Source organism: Colossoma macropomum, unplaced genomic scaffold (genome assembly GCF_904425465.1).
Source record: "Colossoma macropomum unplaced genomic scaffold, Colossoma_macropomum, whole genome shotgun sequence".
Classification (NCBI taxonomy): domain Eukaryota; kingdom Metazoa; phylum Chordata; class Actinopteri; order Characiformes; family Serrasalmidae; genus Colossoma; species Colossoma macropomum.
The window spans coordinates 16,255,160-16,276,206 of record NW_023494791.1 but is presented as its reverse complement, the minus strand read 5'-3'; the positions used below and the strand labels follow the sequence as shown (position 1 = coordinate 16,276,206).

Sequence of the window (21,047 nt, the reverse complement as noted above, 5' to 3'; positions counted from 1 at the left end):
AGAGTGCTGGATAGAATATCCATAAAGCTCAGTCAGAAAGAGATAGGCCTGGATGGGAAAAGTGTGTGTGCTGGTCTGAATCTGGACTGGAGTTAGCCGAGTCCGAATCCTCTGCTGAAGAGTCTGAGTTTGAGTCCATTTGGCCTGTATCAAGGTTCTCTTCTTCAGACTCAGTCTCAGGCTCTGTTAAAATCACACTATTAGGTCTCTGTGCCTCTTTGTGAATTCTATCTGTGTGGCTGTAATGGCTACTGGCAGATTTGTCCACGTCACTCTCATTATGAGAGTATTTCAGAATCCCTCTGAACTCCCTCCTCAGCCCCTCAGATTCTAAAGGCACAGGGTGGAGTTTGGCTAGCACATCCCTGACTGGTGACAAGAGAAAAGGAGGAGGTACAGGAGGAGGAGGGGTGGAGGTGCGAAGAAAAGGAGGAGGTGAAAGGGTATTATGAGAGGGAGGAGGAGAAAAAACAGTGGGTGTGGTTGGAGGAGGGGAAGGAGAAAGAACAGTGGGCGTGGATGAAGGAGGAGAAGGAGAAAGAACAGTGGGCGTGGATGAAGGAGGAGAAGGAGAAAGAACAGTGGGCGTTGCAGGAGGAGAGGATGCTGAAAGAATAGTGGGTGGGGCTGAAGAAGGTGGAGGCGGGGTGTCCGGAGAATCCGGTATTATCTCCAGCCGGACCTCGCATGGCTCCACCGTGACGTAACTGGAGATGCTGGAGCTGAACTTCCTCAGCACTGGTGGGGTGGGACGCTGGGCAGGGGGGAGAGGAGGAGTCTCTCCATCACTGCCGGTGATGATGATGCAGGGGGGCACATCCTTTCCCACCGACATGGGACTGTAAGGAGGGCTGATGGTGGCCAGGAGGTCATCGAGGTCCAGTGAAGCGCGAGGAGTCCTCTCTGCCAGAGCCTGCTGCTCAAACTGCCTGGCCTGCTCCCTGACCGACAGCTTGGTGCTCCGGCCACTCAGCACCTCCATATCAACATCAAGCTCTTCCCTGTTGTCTTTAAGCCCCAATTTCAGCCCCTCCTCTGTCTCCTCCCACTGTGCAGGGTCCCAGAGGGCTGGACGCTGGTCATAAATCCCACCCCCTCGAATGCGTGATGGAAAGGACCAGGAGAAGATCTGACTTCCCGAGCTCAAAGGGGATGAAGGGTCAATGTCCCGGAATCTGTCCAGTCTGTGGCTCTCGGTGCTGGTGTCAGGGCTACTGGACGTCCCGTCCTGGTACAGTGGGTTTTCAGTGATAAATGGGTGCAGGTCACACAAGAAGGTAATATTGCTCTCAGACTTGCGCAGGTTACTATGCAGCATGCCATTGATGGCACACTGCTTATGCTCAACAACTGCGTCACAAGCCAAGGTGCTAATGAGTCTCCTCAGATCAGCCTCTTCAATTACTGATTTCCTGTGTCTGGTGCAGGCATTTTTTCATGCAGATGAAAAAATAGAAGAAAAAGACTTGAAAGATGTGTACACAGTGTAATGGAGGGATACAACTTGAAAGAAGTAGGAAAGGAAGGGAATTTAATAATACTAGCCATCCCAGAACCCTTGTTGACTGAGCTATTTGCCAAAGTCTTCGTTTACTTATGTTGAGCTGGATGCTCTAACTTGCATTGTAGCACTGGTATGTCCAGTAACACTGCAGTGGAGCTTGGGGTGGGTGACAAGATGACTAGTTACTGTTATCGTGATAAATTACATGACAGTATAGTGGATATCATGGAAATCGTCAGTAGTTAAAGAACACTGACCAACTGCATCTCTCAGTTAAAAGAGGTTCAGCTGGCAGCTCCAGATTGATGTAACTGTCTGTTTTTACCTTCTGCCAGAACTTTGTACTTACAGTTTTTGAGACCAGTTTATAAACGTGGCACTTTTTGTTCCTTGTGTCTGTTTCAACTTGAAATGTGTGGTGATCTGCAGAAACCTGCTAGCTGTCAGATGACATTTATTTTGCAGGAAAAAAAAAGTGAAAAATGAAATTTTACAACAGTTTGATTGTGTATTTTCTGTAGTTTCAGAAAAATGAGTAATTATTTGTTGAAAGCTTGGTTTTAATATGTACTTTTTTACATTTTTTGAGGTGAAGTGTCAGTTAACACGCAAGCCTTTCATGTGTGTTGCCACTTTTCTTACTTCACTAAAAAAGAATATGAAAAAAGCAGACAGATTATCATTCAAATACATCCACGTGCATGTGTTCTAGCTAAATGTGTGTAAGGAAGAAGTGGCTGATGTGTGTGTCTGTACATGTACGTCGCTCTGTCTTCAGCGCACACGCCTCATAGCATGGTAGAAAACCATGAGAAAAAAATGAGAACAGTGCAAATAGAAATTGCAAGATATCTGACAATGACTTGAGAGAGTGAATCAAGCAATTTGAGTGTAGAAAGGTGGATGTCTGGTTCACTTTAAGACCTCATAAATTGGTTTCTGATTGAGCTTTCCTACAAAAATTCAAAAAGTAAGATGTTTATGAGAGTTTGCTTTTTTAAGAAACATAAAAAGTCTAAACCATCAAAAAGTGACCATGTGAAGGGTTTCTGCAGGCCACCACACAAATATTGTGATGCACACTGTGTATTGTGACAATGTCTTCAAATATAATGATATATTTTTGCGACATAGCCCAATAATACTCCATTAGAGCTACTATGAATGTTACATTGATTTTATGCAATATTACATCGTTTGTTTTGGTGGAATATGGGAAATGTAATCCACAGTGGGTTCTCAAATACATATTTCAGAAAGCCTACAGTTTTGGCCATAAAGCAGAGAAGCATCATCCACTCATGCTCCCTAACACACAATGACAGAAAGAGATTCATACTACAGCAGTGTTACTTACGCATATGGGCATACGGCATCTCTAGGCTTATGCATTGTTACATGTACACAGACTGAGGCAACAGCCAGTCTCAGGGTGAAGGATGTGTAAGTACCACTTTGGCATGAGAAGAGCACAGAAACACTCTAATGATGCGAAGGGTTGGGGATGATGCCATTGTACATCATTATGATTAAATACAGATGCACTACACACAAGAAGCTTTGCTCCTTCTGCACCACTTACAGTGTGCTTTTTTTATTATTCTTCTTTACTCATTAAAACAGACCTATGCCTTTTCTGCAGTATTAAGCAACAATACAAAAGCAGGACTATTAGGATGAAACATGAACTACCAACCACGAGTGCAAGGAGGGCAGTATTGTTAAAATTCACTATTAGTAGCAAAAACTGAAGGCTGAACAAGAGGGCTGTCTACAGAGAGAGGCAGAGAGAGAATAAAAATGTAAATAACTTACTGCAGTCTGAGTTGAGAGCAAAAGGAAAGAAATGAAATGGACGGAGAGAGAAAGACACACGCAGAGAGACAGACAAACAGCAGGTGAATGTGAGCAGAAGCAGACAGAATCTGACAGAATACGAGACCCAGACATGCATTTATATGAACAAAGGGAAAAGACAGGTGGAATGCCTTCTTTTAGACTTTCACTTGATGCATGTGTTATGTATGTGTAATTTACTTACAACAGTGTTCATGAACACTGATATACATAACCAATGGGTAAATACTATATGTAGGGTAATGACATGTTATTAACTGTTATGGAGGCATTAATGACAAAACTCCAACTTTGGACTTTAAATTCATTCATTCATGATTGGCCACCTAGTGTCATACCTAAGAGTGAATACAAAGTCCAGCCCTTGGAAATTGGACTCAAAATCTGGAGTTGAAGACCTCTAAGCTATTGAAATAACATAGTAAAACATAACAGAAGGCTAATAAGCTTAAATGAATGAGAAGTCAAAAGGTCTAACCATGTCCAAACATTTTTACCAGTACATTCAAGACACATACATGGATGGAACCTTTGCTTTTTATCCCACTAAAGCTGAGGGAAACTGCTCTGGCTATCTTTGTGACGTAACAGATTAAAAAAAACATCTTTGGCCCTGTCTCTTTGAGTTAGCAGCTGCATTTATTCTGATTACATGAAATCAACAATCTGTTTACCTGTGGGAGAGGCAATTATATCTCTGCTGAAATCTCAACCATCAACATTTCATTACACGTTTAACTTGGCAGTGGGACCTTCTCGCATTTAATGGCCAAGATATGTTCAGTAATCACACTGACCATAAAGTGGACAAAAGCAAATCTAATTTAATCCAGACCTGACTGCCAATGGCACAGAGGAATGATGTGTTTTGCTTTCTGAGAGAGCCATAAATGCCCTTTATAGAAGAAAACCTCATCTCTCTTCTAAATGATGGATGCAGTCACTACTAAGCAGTTAAAGGCCATCCTGGCCAGCTTTCACTTCGTCTTGCTTCATGGATTCATTACTGCATTCCCAACTGGTAGGTGTTTCTCTGGCCATTTTTCAGTTGGACCAACCAGTATGCTCTAATAAGCAATGACAACTAAATGTACAGGGCGGAGAAACTGAGGGAAAAGTCATATCAGTCACAAAGCTCTTGATATTGATATTGACGCTGATACTACATCCAGATAGTGCACTACTAGAGAAATGCCAGACTGTGTGTGGAGGTCAAAGTAAAATCCTGTGCGATTCAAAATGCTTTGCACCAGAATAAATCACTCCCCTGTTTTTTAAATTTTAAATCAAAATTGCAAATCAATTGAAATTAGATTTCAAAATTTGAAGAAAAGGCTGTACGTTTTTCTTCTTTCGTTAAATGAAATAATATCATTTCGGTGTCACGAAAAAAGAAAAAAGGAATAAGTAATTCTAGTTCAAACAACAGGCTGTAGGACAGTTCACCTATAAGATCCAAACTTAAATAGATCATAGCAGGAAAATCAAATCTACTGTTTGAACCGGTCTTGAAGTAACCAAATTTTCACAATGACACAGACTATCACATACATTCTTAAATAATAACATACCCACCAGAATGCACTAGAATGTGAACACTCATTCTTTCATCTCATTAACCACATACTCACAGAACACAGTCGGACCCGACTGCTCACATCGGCTTTGGCAGACTTCAGAATGTCATTTCTCAAATACATGTCGGCCAAATTTCACGCTCAGGTTCTCACAGTTCACCTTACTTCATTCCTCCTGTCTACTTCATTACCTTAAAACAGTTTTTGTCTGGCATACTGGAGTCAGACAGTCACAGTGTTGACAGAATTTAGCACCAAAGTCCACGAGGCCCACGCTTGTAATAATATGGATTAAAGGATGAAATATAACAGAGAATCGATCCAAGAGAGGATAGCTTTAGATGTTTACATTTACTGCGTTTGGCCAGAAATGTGTTATATGTTCAATATGTTATATTTAAAGAATGTCTTGTATTAAACAGGTAAAGGCTAACATCTTGCTATAGCACTGGACTAATGGATGATGAATAATTCATATTATATTTTTTAGCCATGATCTAATGGCGGCCATTGCCAACACTGTATGCTAATTTAAGCAGTGCTATCCTTTAGTTGTTTTATTTGTTACATTGGGTGATGATGGGCAGAGTCGGGCCACTATCGGACAGAAATTTGTTTGAAATTTGATGATGGTGTTTGGGTCAGGATTGGACAAAATTCTATGGGGCTCAAGTCAAGATCAAAGGTTGACGCTGTGGGTAGGGTCTGGTTAGGTGAGGTTTGGACAGAAAGTTATTGAGTTGTACTGGGATTCAGACAAAAAGTTATCAGACTGTACTGGGATTCAGACAGAAAGTTATCAGGCTGTACTGGGATTCAGACAGAAAGTTATCGGGCTCTACTGGGATTCAGACAGAAAGTTATCGGGCTGTACTGGGATTCAGACAGAAAGTTATCAGGCTGTACTGGGATTCAGACAGAAAGTTATCGGGCTGTACTGGGATTCAGACAGAAAGTTATCAGGCTGTACTGGGATTCAGACAGAAAGTTATCAGGCTGTACTGGGATTCAGACAGAAAGTTATCGGGCTATACTGGGATTCAGACAGAAAGTTATCAGGCTGTACTGGGATTCAGACAGAAAGTTATCGGGCTGTACTGGGATTCGGACAGAAAGTTATCAGGCTATACTGGGATTCAGACAGAAAGTTATCGGGTTGTATTTGGAGTCAGACCAAAATTTCATGCGCAGTTAAAGCTCTAACACACGCACACTTACTTATTCTTCAAATTTAATAAAGAACAGTACAGACATTCAACTCACATTTTGCTGTCTCCCAGCTCCTCGTAGAGATTGGCCTGAGCCGGAGTTGGAGCGGGTGCTGCTGACTTGCCAGCAGGAAGTGCCATCTGGATGCGGGCGGTTTTGGCACATTCGGCCTGTCTCCTGCAAAAAATATCAGTAAAGTTTCTCACTTTCAACAGGTCACTCACAGGCACCACACAAGCCCTTCCTTGTTGTTTATGCCCAAGTCTGCCAGCAAGAACACAGATCAAATAAAGTTCCTCTAGCTCTCATATGCCCTGTTTCTGCATGCTTTAATTAAAGTGTGGAAATTTCGGCCTGTTATTCAGGACCTTCCACACTGAGCTCATCTGGGGTGAACAGAGTGATTACGAAGAAAGTGAGCATGTTTCTTTTGTACTCTGTGTGATTGTGATGAAATCTGAGAGCAAGTCATTGCTGTTTCAAAAGGATCTATAACTGTGTTAGAATGAATAGCAGGAATGAGAATCTCCTTTATTCATCACTTCTGTTCAACCTTTTGATTGGTATGTTCACATGTAAAGGGCTGAGTTGAATAATGAGGATGTGGGAGTTTTTCGGAGAGTAATTAATGAAACGTATGAATAGCACTTACTCTTTGAATCTGACGGAAGGGTCCGGGCACAGCCACAATGGGGTGGGAGAAAAAAGAAGAAAAATAGAAGAGATGAATGAAAAGGGACAAGTAGTATTGTTAGATAATTAGCTCAGCAGTATTTCCTTATCAAAACATGACACAAAGTATAAATTAAAAATGGGGACTTCATAGGCTTTTCCCAGTGCCTATGAGAAGTCACTGAGTTTTAATAATAATGCGGAGGCTCTTTCATGTTGCTTCAGATGAATCCACTGCTGCAGGTGGTGGAATGCGCATTATTCCTCCCCTCTTCACTCCCCACACGGTGATAAGGGCTGAGGCTGGAGAATAACCCGCACTTATCACACATCTCCCTCTACTGCACTGCTGAGAGCTGATTTCTCTCTCAGCAGCAACCTCTCTCTGTCTCTCTCTCCAGCCCCCGATCCTCCTTTCTGAAGCCTCTCGCTCTCCCTAACCCTCTCTTCCTCTATCTCTCCCACTGTCGCCTGTACACATCGTTCTCCAAGTCTGACTCGAGGCCACATGCTTACTATTAGAAAGTCACACAGCAACTTTATCTCTGCTTCTGGTCGTTATTTATTTAACTAAAAAAGCAATTATCCACAAGACAACAGATCTCGCAGTATGTTTGGGAGATGCAGACTTCATGCTGATTCCAAAGCAAATACTTCATCAAACTTTTCTGTTTCCGCTTTGGCTGAAGAAACTGGAAGATTTATGTTCATGTGTACTTTATGCATCATTCTAGATCTCATCACTATTATCATCATCATTATCATCATCATCATCATCACCATCCTCATAATAATCAGGGTTATCAGGTGCAGTAATCCCAAGAGAACGTGAATTAAACACACATGAAGTCCTCAACTCAAAATAACTCTTTAAGCATCTGTTCAGAGCACTCATGCATGTCCCTCTCGTTTGTTCAAGCTGGCTCTTTCCTGTGAACGCACTTGGGAGCAATGTCACATCAGGAGCATTAGGTTTCTTAAACAACCTTCACATAACATATTTAATCAGTGCCAAATAAAATTTGCTCCTGAAACATTTCACCAAGGCTAAGAACTAAAAATTTTGACTTTCTGTTTTGAAACACGGATACATGTTCATTTTCAAGCTTGTGGGATGAACTGAAATTGAGCTCTGTGCCAAGTGCTTTTGGAAAATGCAATAGTCAGAACTGTTCACAGTGGTGGTGGTAGGAACCAGACGTCTGAATAGCTTAGTGCCCCTAAAAGTTCCCTCACATAAAGAACACACTGCCTGATGCCTGAGACATAGTTTTACAATAATTTTGGCCTAAAATGCATTTTTATATCCACTCATGGTGGAGAGGAACATTCAGGGCATTGTAAGACAAAAAAGAGAATGGCTTTTTCAGATTGACCACTATTTCACCATTATCAACATTACATGGGTAGGCTCACTGATGGTTTTGGACCGTAGATAAGATGGCTATATTTGCATTATATACATTGCGACGCTGGGTTCCTATCACCACCACAGGAAAAGAAAAGCACTCCGAATGACGTTGTTTACATCTCAACCACTAAATTATGCAGACATTTTGAAAAATCAGTGGTGTACAGACTCAAATGCTGATCTAACATCTAAAACTAGTCTGGTTTATCATGCAGATCTGTTCCCTGTATGATATGAATGACCTTGTTTAAAATCACATGTTGTAAATTTCATTTATGAGCATAATTTCACTGATGCTGTCCAGAAGAAGATGACGAGTTCCTCTTTTGACTGGTGGCTCCTCTGAAGTTTTCGGCTTATGCTTTCTTAAAGCGTTTTCCTTTGAACTATCATGTTTCTGTAACATTGCTTTGTGACAATACCTATTGTAGAAGGTGCTAGAAAAAAAGAACTGACTTAAACTAATCTGTTCAAGTAGACAAGCCTAGAAAGCTCTAGACTGTGTATTCAGGCTAATTTCTGCATGTTTGTTAAAGCCTGAATCAAGCATGGATCTAGTTGTGTGTATGTTTGTATTTCCTCTGTTGTGTGTTGACACAACAGCTGATGACAGATGCACTGACCTGTGCTATAGCTCTCTCTCTCTCTCCATCTCTCACTATGTGACTCTCCTTCACTGTCCCTCTCTCTCTCTCTAGGCTTGTCTCTCTGGAGAGAGAGGGAGAGGCACAGAGCCAGATGCTGCATTGTCACGAGGTTGGGTGAGGTGTGACGGAGCGGTGTGACGAGCAGAGAGAATGCGGCAGATCTGTCACAAATGGCTGTAATTAATCTCCTTTCACACAGTGCTGGCGGGAAGATTAGCCCGTTAGCATGGCTAATTACAGAGAAAGACCCAGCTTAATACCTGGCACCCATTTCCCATTGCTTTCTCCCTCTCTCCTTCTTCATCCATCACCTCTCTCTGTCTCTCTTCCTCTCTCAATCTCTCTCTGTCCCCTGTTAAGTCTCTCCTTTTTCTGCCCCGGGCCCTTTACTATACGCTCTCTTCAGCTATATCTCTCTTGACACTCTTGGCAGTCGCAGCGTGGCAGTATGGATATTAACTGAGACATACATAGAACTCTATTGTAAAAGCATCCCTGACTTTAAGCACAAATCAAACCAATGATAGTGGATACTTGGCTTCCATGTTCGATGACCTTTGCATTTCACAACATTATTGATCACACAACATAATCATACTGACTGCTTGCTGGAAACAACGGCAGTACTCACTGTTTGTAGGTAACCATGACGATGAGAATGGCAGGGATGCAGCAGAGGATTATGATGATGGCCAGAGCGAGCAGAGCCCCCTCTGTGTAGCCCACAGCCTGAGCAGCCTTCTTCACAGTGGCCACAATGTCTGGAGAACGAATCTCTAGAATCCTTCCACCTTCACCAAGATACGGCTGGAACTCTTTATTAATGTCCAGAATCTTACCATCCAGAAACCTGAGAAATACAGACATATAGCATTATTATTATTATTATTATTATTATTATTATTATTATTATAGAATGCAGATTATTATAGAACACACACATTCACTGACCACTTTATTAGGAACATCTCCTAATCTCTCAGTTTCTACACTCTTCCATTTTATCAGCTCCACTTACATTTAGGAGCACTTTGCAGTTCTACAATTACAGACTGTAGGCCATCCATTTCTCTGCATAATTTGTTAGTGCCCTTTCACCCTGTTCTGCAGTGGTCAGGACCACCACAGAGCAGGTATCATTTGTGTCATTCTCAGCACTGCAGTGACACTGACATGGTGATGGCACGTTAGCACGTGTCGCGCTGGTATGAGCGGTTGCTGCTGGACTGAGAATAGTCCACCAACCAAAATTATTCAGCCAACAGCGTCCTGTGGGCAGCAGCCTGTAACCACTGATGAAGGTCTAGAGGACTAAAACAAACTGTGCAGCAACAAATGAGCTACTGTGTCTGACTTCTACAAAAACTTCAGTGCTGAGAGTGATCAACCACACAAATAAAACCTGCTCTGTGGTGGTCCTGTGGGGGTCCTGACTTGAATATATATATATATATATATGAATAATATATATTCATCTTGAATAAATTTGAGTGCTGAGTACAGGAACCACAGTTAATAATGTATACATATGTAAAAGTGGAGTTAATGCATGAATCAGCACTTATTTTGGGGATTCTTTTTCATATAGACTGGAACAAAAAAGTACCAAGCGATACAAATGTTTCATAATTCATTGACCCACATACTGTCAGCTTGCAGAATCTTTGAATCTCAAAGGGTAGAGAAGGAAAGAAATCACTTTAGAAAGATTCTAATTAAAACGTTTTTTCTGTTGGCTAGAGGGATCCTGGGGCTTGGCCACAAGAAAAAAATTCAGCTAAACGAGAAACTTTGGTGTTGCTGGTCTTACAGCTGTTGTTGGTACATCTGGAAGATTTTACTAAATATATATAAATCTTTAGTAATACAGGGCAGTCATTTTCAAAAGATTAAGCTCCCCGATCCCCAATGCTGACATGTTTTGTTGATTTTCAAAGTGCAAATAAAGTCCTCATCCTCTGCAGGGAACAAATCTAAATATATATATATATATATATATATATATATATATATATATATATATATATATATATATATATAAAATGTGCTATAATTTTCGCACAGGCCACATTTTATGTTTTTTTTCTTTTTCAATTTGTTAATTCAGCAAAGAAACAGTAATTGTGCATTAAAATGTGCAGAAGTGTGTTGTAAAATTATTTTCACTTACAAGATCAACAAAATAAAACATTTGACCGGAGTCACCCAAACATTTGCATGTGACTGTATGCATCACCAAAGCATCAGATACTTATGTATAACTTATCAAAGCTGTGAAATGAAAACATTTTTAGTAAGTCTGTCATTTTTTTTATACTTCTTTATTTACTAATCGAGTTACTAATGCAATAAAGAACAGTTTAGTTGAGCTAATGAATTTCTACATAAGTAATTAAGAAAGTGAGCAAATAAAAAGAATCATTATTATTAGGGCTATGTTATATATGTAAAACCATCACATACATAAAACCAAACCAATTTAACTGCTTAAAATTAACATTACTGTACACTTATTTACATATCAGACAAGAGGAATGAATATATAGCTCTGACGTTTAGAATTATGTTTTTCATTCAATATGTTGAATTAAATATTTGTATCACTGCACTGTTAAACCATCTGTCAACAGAATCACAGGCTATTCATTAATAAGGATAAAATTCCCAACACAAATTAATACAGACTTCATATAAACAACAGATATTTTACATTTAAAAAATAATGGCACACAGTTGTGCTCAACAGGGATGCAGTTTAACATGTTACCAAATTGTGATTTAACTCTTGACCAAAGTGTTATGGCACTGCCATGAGGAGCTTAAGAGGTCTGGCCATGCAAAGTGTCTCTCGGGAGGCGCCTCAGTCTCAGTGTAAAAAGATACTGTTGCTGCTGTTCTACTGTGCTAACAACCTGATTTTTAGCTTCTGATGTGTCCATGTATTGACTGTGCTTTATTGTGTTGGGCTGTGGGTTAGTTAGTGTGGATTTAGTGAGTTGTAATGCTACTGGTGACCTTCCCCACTATTCTCACTGTTTTGCAGTAGTTATGGGCTGGGCATTGCTTGCTGCCTGTTGAGATGTCTGTTCAATAAAAGAGCATTTGCCTGTGCAATGTTTTCTGTGTCTTCGTCTATGCCAACACCACAGTATTTTCAATAACGCTGTTTTTTTCTCCCCAGTGACAGGCATTTTAGCTCTGTTAACTAAACACTGAGCTAATGCACTAAATTAATTATCTATTAATTAAAAAATAATAATAATTGTGCAACCCCATGCCCTTACATCTTCTCAGTAAATACTAGGTTTTCCTTTCAATTGCTCTGTGGATGAGGGAGGAACAGATGAAAAAAAAACGTGCATATAAAGATGACAATGAAGAGTTGTCCACATTGAAGAAATATAATACACAAACAAACACATAATTAATACAGTAAATGTTCCTTAATGTAAATGAACTCACTGGTACTTGGCCTTCTATCATTTTGCTGGGATACTGAAGCATAATTTTCTACTTGTTTTTGCGAAAGTGCTTGGGCTTTGACTAGTCTTATCCATAGCAGCGGTTTTCCAAAAAATATATCATATTAATAATAGTCAAGTCAGAAAACTTCTCTTCTCTTCTGACTCGTACTCCCACTCATTTCAGCCGATTTCACTTGACCAATAGACTCAATCAACTGCTAAGAATCAGAGGCGCCAACTGTGCACTGGATCCCAAACACATCATTAGACAGAGCTAGACAGTGTACACATAGACAGTAATACTGTGAAATAAATCATTATCCAGTTTTAATTATTATTATTTATATATTTGCTTTAGGGGCGGCACGGTGGCGCAGTGGGTAGCGCTGTCGCCTCACAGCAAGAATGGCCTGGGTTCAATTCCTGGCTGGGTGACCGGGGTCATGTCTGTGTGGAGTTTTCATGTTCTCCCTGTGTCTGCGTGGGTTTTCTCCGGTTTCTTCCCACAGTCCAAAGACATGCAGTCAGGCCAATTGGACACGCTAAATTGCCCCTAGGTGTGAATGTGTATGTCTGTCTGTCTGCCCTGCAATGGACTGGCGACCTGTCCAGGGTGTATCCTGCCTTCCGCCCAATGACAGCTGGGATAGGCTCCAGCACCCCACCGCGACCCAGAAGGATAAGCTGTTTAGATGATGGATGGATATATTTGCTTTAGTTAACAATAAAGGTGTAATGATAAACTCAGCCTTTGATATGATTCAGTTCTTCACGATTTGATTTTCCTACAATATTCTGAGCAATGTCTGAATGAAACACAATAATTCAAACAATGCAGTTCCATCAGGTGGCATAACTAATAGAATCTCCATACTCCATGATTTTTGCACATCACAATGTAATAACGCACTGTTACCACCTGACACTGTCTGACAAAAATGGTATTGTACAGGTATATTTTTGTTCATTAAGGTACAAACAAGGTAAATGTACCCCCAGTTGCGTACCTTAAGTAAGTAAATTAAGGGTTCACTAGTTTCACTTCACTAGAGGAAAGAGGCATATTTGTACCTATTCTTGACATAACATTAATAAGCAGTCAAGGTGACTTAAAAAATACAGTAACAGATTGTGGCACAATTATGTTCCCTAACTAAAGTTACTGAAGACGTACAATTCAGGGTACCACCCCAGTGACATAAGAGTACCACCACAGTGAAAGTTTAGTACTTTTTTTCTTTTTCTGAGAGTGTAGTTAACAAAATCAAAAACAAAATTAAACTTCTATAAAAACTAAACCTTTTCTTGTGCATCATATAATCAAAACATCAAAATAAGTAAAAAAGGAAACATAAGCTACAAAGCCCCTCACAATGAAATAATCAGCTCGGAGTAATAATAATAATAATAATGATAATAATATAAAAAATATTAATAGACATATTAAATGTAAACTAATATTTTAAAAAGTTTAACTTCTATGCACAACAGTATTTAATTTGTTTAATTTGTTACATTGTAAACACTGGCAGTATGGGAGCTCTTCGTAATGTGCAGTAATGAAGATCCAAACTGAAAGCTCTTCAAACAGAAAGAACACAGAGGATTTTATTATCCAATTATTCGTCATGGTAAATTAGTGCAGTACAGTGACCCTTTGAGAGGCACGTGGAGAAAACATCTTCCAATTAGCTTGAATGAAATGAAAACATGATCTAATTAAGTTCACGTCACCCCAATTATCAGTTTCAAAACTGATAATTTAAAACATGAATAAACATACTTCACTACGCTCATCTGAAATACTGTACGCGTCATGCCTCATTTTGTTCAGTGGATGAGTTAACATCAGTAAAGTCAGGCAGATATGAAAACGGCTCCTCTTATAACAATAACAGTTATCATGGTTGTCATCAATATTCATGCTCAATCAATATAGACACACTGAGCTATCAATAATGCATAATAATCATGATTATTCTGACTCTGACAGTAAAACCATTCTGCATGGGGAGAGTTATAACTGCTCATGCTGCATATGGTGCGTTCAACATGTATTTTACATAAGTGCAATCATTCTTCCTGAACCCAAAGAAAATCTAGAGAGTTATTACTATGCAAAAGTCAGAGACCACTCTTTGTTTATTTAATTTCTAGTAAAAACAAACAATATGTACAATTTATTCTTTTTCAGCAACAGAAAATTACACAGAAGCCTTAACAACTAAATATAATATCACGTTTCAGAACTGTGTCCAACTTTTGCCTTCATTACAGCCTCCATTCTTTTTAAGAGACTTGCTTTCAGATCTGCAAAAATCTGCAGGATTGTTTTTCCACACCTCCAAGGTTCAGTCTTAGAGGTTGGTTGTGTTTTCTACTTCTCACAATCCAAGTATTCCCAAATACATTCAATGATGTTGAAGTCTGGACTCTGGAGTGGTCAGTACATTGTTCTGAGAACAGAAGAGGTTTCTATGTTTCATTAGCAAATTTTCTTTTCTCAGTAATGGCTTCCTGACAGCTACACATCCTTTAAGGGGTGTTGAGTTGTCTTCTCACAGTGGAAGGATGGACAGAAACATTTGTAGATTTATTCAGATCTGAAGAAAGAGTGGAGCTTGATTTTTTCCTCTCTCTCAAAGATAAAAGCTTTAAGCACTGTTTATCTGATGCTGGCTGTTTTGGTGGTCTACCAGGTCTTGCACAGTCGTTGAAGGTCCTGTTTTCTCTATATCTTATTCATTTTTCGAATGAAGAGTTTTGAAAACACTTGCCTTTTATTCCCCTAATTTTCCTTTGACTCTCTTCTTCTTTACACAAGTGAATTATCTTATATCTAATCTCCTCAGAAAAATGGACAGCTTGTACTTAATGGTCTTTTTGACTGGAAGTGATCTTTGACTTTTGCACAGTACTGTATATTCAAGTGCAATTACATAATTACATCTTATTATGTAATGAGTCATGCAGTTAATTACATTTACATACAATTCACATTCTGTTTCAACAGGCCTGAGTTGTTTTTATGTCCAGAAATGACAAGATACATGAGAAAAATGTTTTTTTTCTTACTGCAACACACGACTGCATGCACAACAGTAACTTTTCACCAAGTTTAACTTATAATAAAATATTTCCTCTTCTACTTCTTTCCATTAAAAATTTAGAACCTCTGCTTTCAATAGATTTTCACTACTTGTTTCAATGAGCTACATTAAAATAATGAATTATAGAGTGCTTTTGTTATGGCCTGCAATATCTATGACTTCTAAGGGTGAAAATGGCCTGAGATATAATAATTAAATACATTCTCAAAGACATCAAGATGAAAACCACAAATGCATGGACACATATATCTGTGCACACAATCATCTAAAGCCACTTGTCTAATGCCAAATGTCTTTCAAGTGTCTGGACATGACAAAGCACAGCTGATATATACAACTGAGTTTCTGATTGCTCTCTGATGGCAAGCTGGATTGTGTATATGTGTGTACTATTTATTCACATACACTAGTATGTGCATGGCCTGCTTACTTGAAGAGCTCTTGTCGAGATATGGCTCTGTTGGTGAGAGGGTCGATGGCATACACCTGCAGGTCAGATTTGCTGTAGTCCTCTAATTCATACCCATCCCCATACCTCCGCGGCCCAATGGATTCCACTATCACTTTAGCACCAGGGATTTGGTCCTGCACGTAGCGCTCTAGAATCCTGCAATCAAAACACACAGAGCCATGACCCCAACACTACAGGACAACATTTATGCCTATCTGAAGTGGACTACTGCAGTTCTACAGAACTCATTCATAACAGCAAAAACAAACGAGTGCTGTGTAAATCTGTGAGAGGTGGCTTTCTGCAAAAAATGCTATGTGCACCTAGCATCAGAAAAAAAGCAAATAGAGCACATTTATTATGGCGCTGTGTTTCTTGAATTTGCTGTAGCACGCACAAAATTCAATTCTATTACTGCCCCAAAAATTGCTGCTCGTTTTCTTCTCATAAACACTGCAAATGAGTTATTATTGACTTAAACCTTACTGCATAAAGTGTCTGTGTCTGCTTGTTTATGCACAACTGAATACAATTTCCAGCACCTCTTACAAAAGCCTCTTCACTGAAAATTTTATGATAGAAGAGAAAAAGTGACTCTTGTCCACAGTAAATCCTGCTTTCAAACACTATATGCTAATTACAGCAGTTTGCAAAAGTATTCAGAACCTGTTTATGATGTTGACGTTTGTTAAAGGCAGTAAACAATCATGAAGAGCACGTCAGAGACACAGTTATGGAAAAACACAGGAGAGGGATACGAAAAAAAAATCAATTCTGTTTTCACTGTGTGCTCCATTAAGATATGAAAGAAGCATCATTTAATCAAAACATCAGAGATATGAGATAGAGGAAAATGTGCATTAGTCAAACTACAGCTGGCCTCTATGGGAGAACAGTTCAAGAATGCCTAAAAGCTCCAGCAGCACCTGAATGAACCAGTAAAAGGTGCCAAAAGGTGTTGTGTAAGATGAGACAATAATAAATCTTTCTGATTTAAAAACCAAACGGTATGTTTGGTACAGATCCAGCACAAAGTGTTTCTCAGTCAATCCCATCCCTGCAGTGAAGCAGGCTAGTGCCAGCATCATGCTATGAGGTTGCTTTTAACAGCAGAAATGGGAAGCTTGATTAAACTGAGGGACATATGAACAGAGCAAAATGCCAGCAAATTTATAAATTCATAAATTATTTAATTTATTAACTTATTTTAGTCTATTATTCTAGGTGAATTGTTTTAAACAGAGGCTGTATTTGTTGTCAAAAGTGCCTCCACTAAATACTGAGTTCATGGGTCTGAACAGCCGGGCAATGCTCACATTTTTTATTATATTTACTGTACATTATTTTACCATTACAAATCTACAAATTAAGCAACATTTTTTAATAAACAAAATTTTGAGTGCCCCTGGTCACGTTACATGTTTTGTAGATTAAGTGAGAATAAGTTAAATACATCCTCTATAGAGAACACACTTCACAGTTTAATGCACAATTACTGTTCACTTGCTGAATTTGTCATATTAGGAAAAAATTAACAAAATGTGCCATCTACAAAGGTCCATCTGTTTCTCTGCATACTTTGTTAGCCCCCTTTTACCCTGGAGTTTTTAAACACCTCAGTGTCACTGCTGGACTGAGAATTGTCCAACAATCAAAAATACCCAGCCAACAGCGTCCTGTGGGCAGCGTCCTGTGACCACTGATGAAGGACTAGAGGATGACCAACACAAACTGTGCAGCAGCAGATGAGCTTTCGTCTCTGACTCTACATCTACAAGGTGGACTGACAAGGTAGGAGTGTCTAATAGAGTGGACAGTGAGTGGACACTCCAGCAACACTACTGTGTCTGATCCACTCGTACCAGCGCAACACACACTAACACACCACCACCACATCAATGTTACTGCAGTGCTAAGAATGATCCACCACCCAAATAGTACCTGCTCTGTGAGGGTCCATGGAAACAGCCCAAAATCTGGTTCCATTGACCACTGATAAAAGTAAAGCAGGTTTTTTCCTTTTCCTATAAATTTATCTTTTTGGAGATACAATTTTTGTTCTGACAGCAGCGATGTTTAAATTTGTTCACTAAAGAGAATGTGTTGTTTTCACTAAGAAAATACGACCGGCGGTGTTCAAACTTTGCATATGACTGTATGCTATACTATATACTTTATTTTGTAATTGTCACACACAGATGTCCTTGGTAGGGTCTGAATATGTTTGAAAACCACAGCGTGTCAGAAATATGTGCCTTGTTTGAGGCAGGATAATGTTAAAACTAATGTGAAGTGAACTGAGAGATGTTTAGCGGAGCTGATGTTTAGTGCAGTGATGTTTTCTGCTCCAGTCCAGTTAAAGAAATGTCACCTGACCAGCTGCTCTTTGTTCTCTTCCACTACGGTGGGCGGCACATTGGATACCACAACCTGCATGTCCAAGGCATTCACCACAGAGACCTGAGATAGAGAGACACAAAAGATAAACAACAAAGGTTGCTTTGAATTTACTTGATTTAAATGTGTGTATTAGTTTCACATTGTACTAAATTACATCAATTACATCAATTACTGTCATTCATTTTACTTACTTTTGACAAAAAAGTGTGTTGAGTTAATGTATTTCATTCATGTGGAACTGATGTTCATATTTGAAGTAAGTCCAAACAGTTTTTTCAAAGTAGACAGATTTTGTTGCTTCGCTGAGGCTTTAAGAACTTTGGAAAGTGAGCTTTATGACAAGAAGCCATATGCTGTTTTAATGGCCTTTAATTTTGCTGGCCAATAAGGCGCCAGAGACCTGGGACTGAACCCTTCTGAAACATTCCCTCTACCTACAGCCTTCTGCTCCGTACTGGAAATTAAGTCATGCAATCTTCCTTTTCGTACACAAACACACACCCAGGCTATTCTCCCAACCCCTTTTATTTTATTATGGGCTTAATAGCTCCACAGATTTCATGGAAATGCACAATTCACTGACTGCATATGTGCCAGAGAGATACAATTAGGATGAAAACTGATTCAGTCAACAGTAAACAAATGTAAATGTACTGCTGGACTAATAAGTCTATAGGCACATGCACGCACACACACACACAAACTCAACCTCATACACACACAAACACACCAATCTGAATGTTTATCAAGCTTTAACACTCAGAGCTTAATTGGATCACAGTCTCATTTCCCTGCAGTTTCCTATGTAGTGTATTCCGCTATCCGATTTAGATTCAACTCTAAATTATTCAGAGGTATGACATTTTGCAAATTCAAATGATTGTCTCACTTCGCCACAGCAATGACCCAGAGTAAAGTGCATAATTTATGTGAGTGTAAGTTTTATTGATTAAAGATCAACAGGCCAATAGGCAAAATGTTGTAGAGAGAAAGTTTGATATTAGGACTGGAATGTTTAAAGGCAAACACATTTAACTTTTCAAATGTTTAAAAACAAACACAGTTTATTTTTTGATGGAGTCATAAAGGCACTATTTTGCTCATTCATCACACACACACACAATATATATATATATATATAATATATATATACATATATATATATATATATATATATATATATATATATATATCAGTAAACACTAAAGGTTGGAGAAAAAATTGCATAATGTAATACTTTGGGTGGAAAAAATAAAAATCCAAATCCAAAAAGTTGAGAAAGTAGGTAAAATGCAAATAAAAAAAGAAAGCAGTGATTTATAAATCTACCGTGATGTTGTCACAATCTATTATTTTCTTAGTCCACAATATGGCAGAAGTCAGCCCTTGAGAAGTCTTTTTTACTTCTGGTAAGAGCAAGGCTTCTGTCAGTGGTTGGACAGCATGGTGGATAACACCACTGCATGTAGGAGACTGGCCTTCAATTCCCTATCCAGGCAGGAATGCCACTGCTGGATAAGAGCACTTGGGCTAGACTCTTAATCCCACCTTTCCTTTTCATAGTAGGCACATCCGCTAAATATGGAAATGCAGCAGGAATTTTTGAAAGTTCATAACTTTGTTTAGCTTCAATAAAAGCGAGATGATCACAATGACGTTTTCCTTTGGAGGCATAGTTCATAATGAACAATTATAAATCACAATATGTCACAACGCAACACTTATCATTTCCCAATTTAGGAAAAGTCCAAACAGAAGGGTGTGACAATATTGTATCGTGATTTCGATCCCTAGTAAACACCAGAGCTAAAACACACACACATACACATACTTACCACCACCTCAGCACTGCCACTCAGGCCCTTTCCGTAATCATCAGTGGCAATGACCTCAAATTTGAAGTAAGAGCGGCGCATATTGCGGTACATGATGGCACTCTTGATGATGCCAGTGTACTGCTCAATCACAAAGCTGTCCTGACCCTCCGCTGTCGGGGGGATGATCAGCCTGTATGCCATCTTACTGTAGTTTCCTGTGTCTTTGTCTGTAGCCTGGTACACAAATGTAAACACAAATGTAAGAGAAGGTTTGACAGATTAGTGAGACATACTCTTGTCAGTCTTAGTGTTCTTAAGCAACAGAAACAAGATGACAAGATGTCTAATATGGCAGGAGTGTTGATGGAGCATAACTACACCACTGTCACCAACATTCATCTCACACAACACCCCTCCCCCAACACTCCCCCAAACCATCTCTTATGGTTAAAATCCAACAGGTGAATCAAATTAATGTGGAACTGGTCACAATAAGTCTATTAAGCAATTTCCAATACATTACTGTCAGCCTCGCAGTGTGTGAAGTCTCAAGCCAGCATTCAAACAGAGACCAGACGGTACTCAGAAGAATTCCGAGTATATTAGACCTGGATTTCTGTCAAGTTTGTTCTCTGCTGTAAAAAGTGTCATTCAACTTATTTTTAATTGAACTGAACTGATTTAAATAGATCATTAAAAATTATCCTTTTCAACTCCAATCAATTAAACTGTGCAATCTGTTGTTAATAATAATATGTGCTGTATCAATTAGGATGCAGTAACACAGATATGGCTTGTATTTGACTGTATTCATGCAATATGTCTGTCTTACATTACTCTATTTATGTAATGTATTTATATAACATAGTAATAAGTGGAGCTTTACACTCATCGGAAATGAATCTCTGAAGCCCATAGTTATCTTACC

The 21,047-nt window shown here is 39.2% G+C and overlaps 1 protein-coding gene across 1 annotated transcript in view; it reads right to left on the bottom strand.

Moving 5' to 3' along the window:
• Positions 1 to 21,047, bottom strand: part of pcdh15a (protocadherin-related 15a) — a 227,642-nt gene that overhangs the window by 20,756 nt on the left and 185,839 nt on the right. The window contains exons 28-33 of the mRNA XM_036574114.1: positions 20,138 to 20,353; positions 18,274 to 18,362; positions 15,882 to 16,058; positions 9,509 to 9,727; positions 6,800 to 6,808; positions 6,202 to 6,324 (exon numbers count right to left, since the gene is read on the bottom strand). Of these exons, the coding sequence (XP_036430007.1) occupies positions 6,202 to 6,324; positions 6,800 to 6,808; positions 9,509 to 9,727; positions 15,882 to 16,058; positions 18,274 to 18,362; positions 20,138 to 20,353 (833 nt within the window). The remainder of the gene's footprint in view (positions 1 to 6,201; positions 6,325 to 6,799; positions 6,809 to 9,508; positions 9,728 to 15,881; positions 16,059 to 18,273; positions 18,363 to 20,137; positions 20,354 to 21,047) is intronic.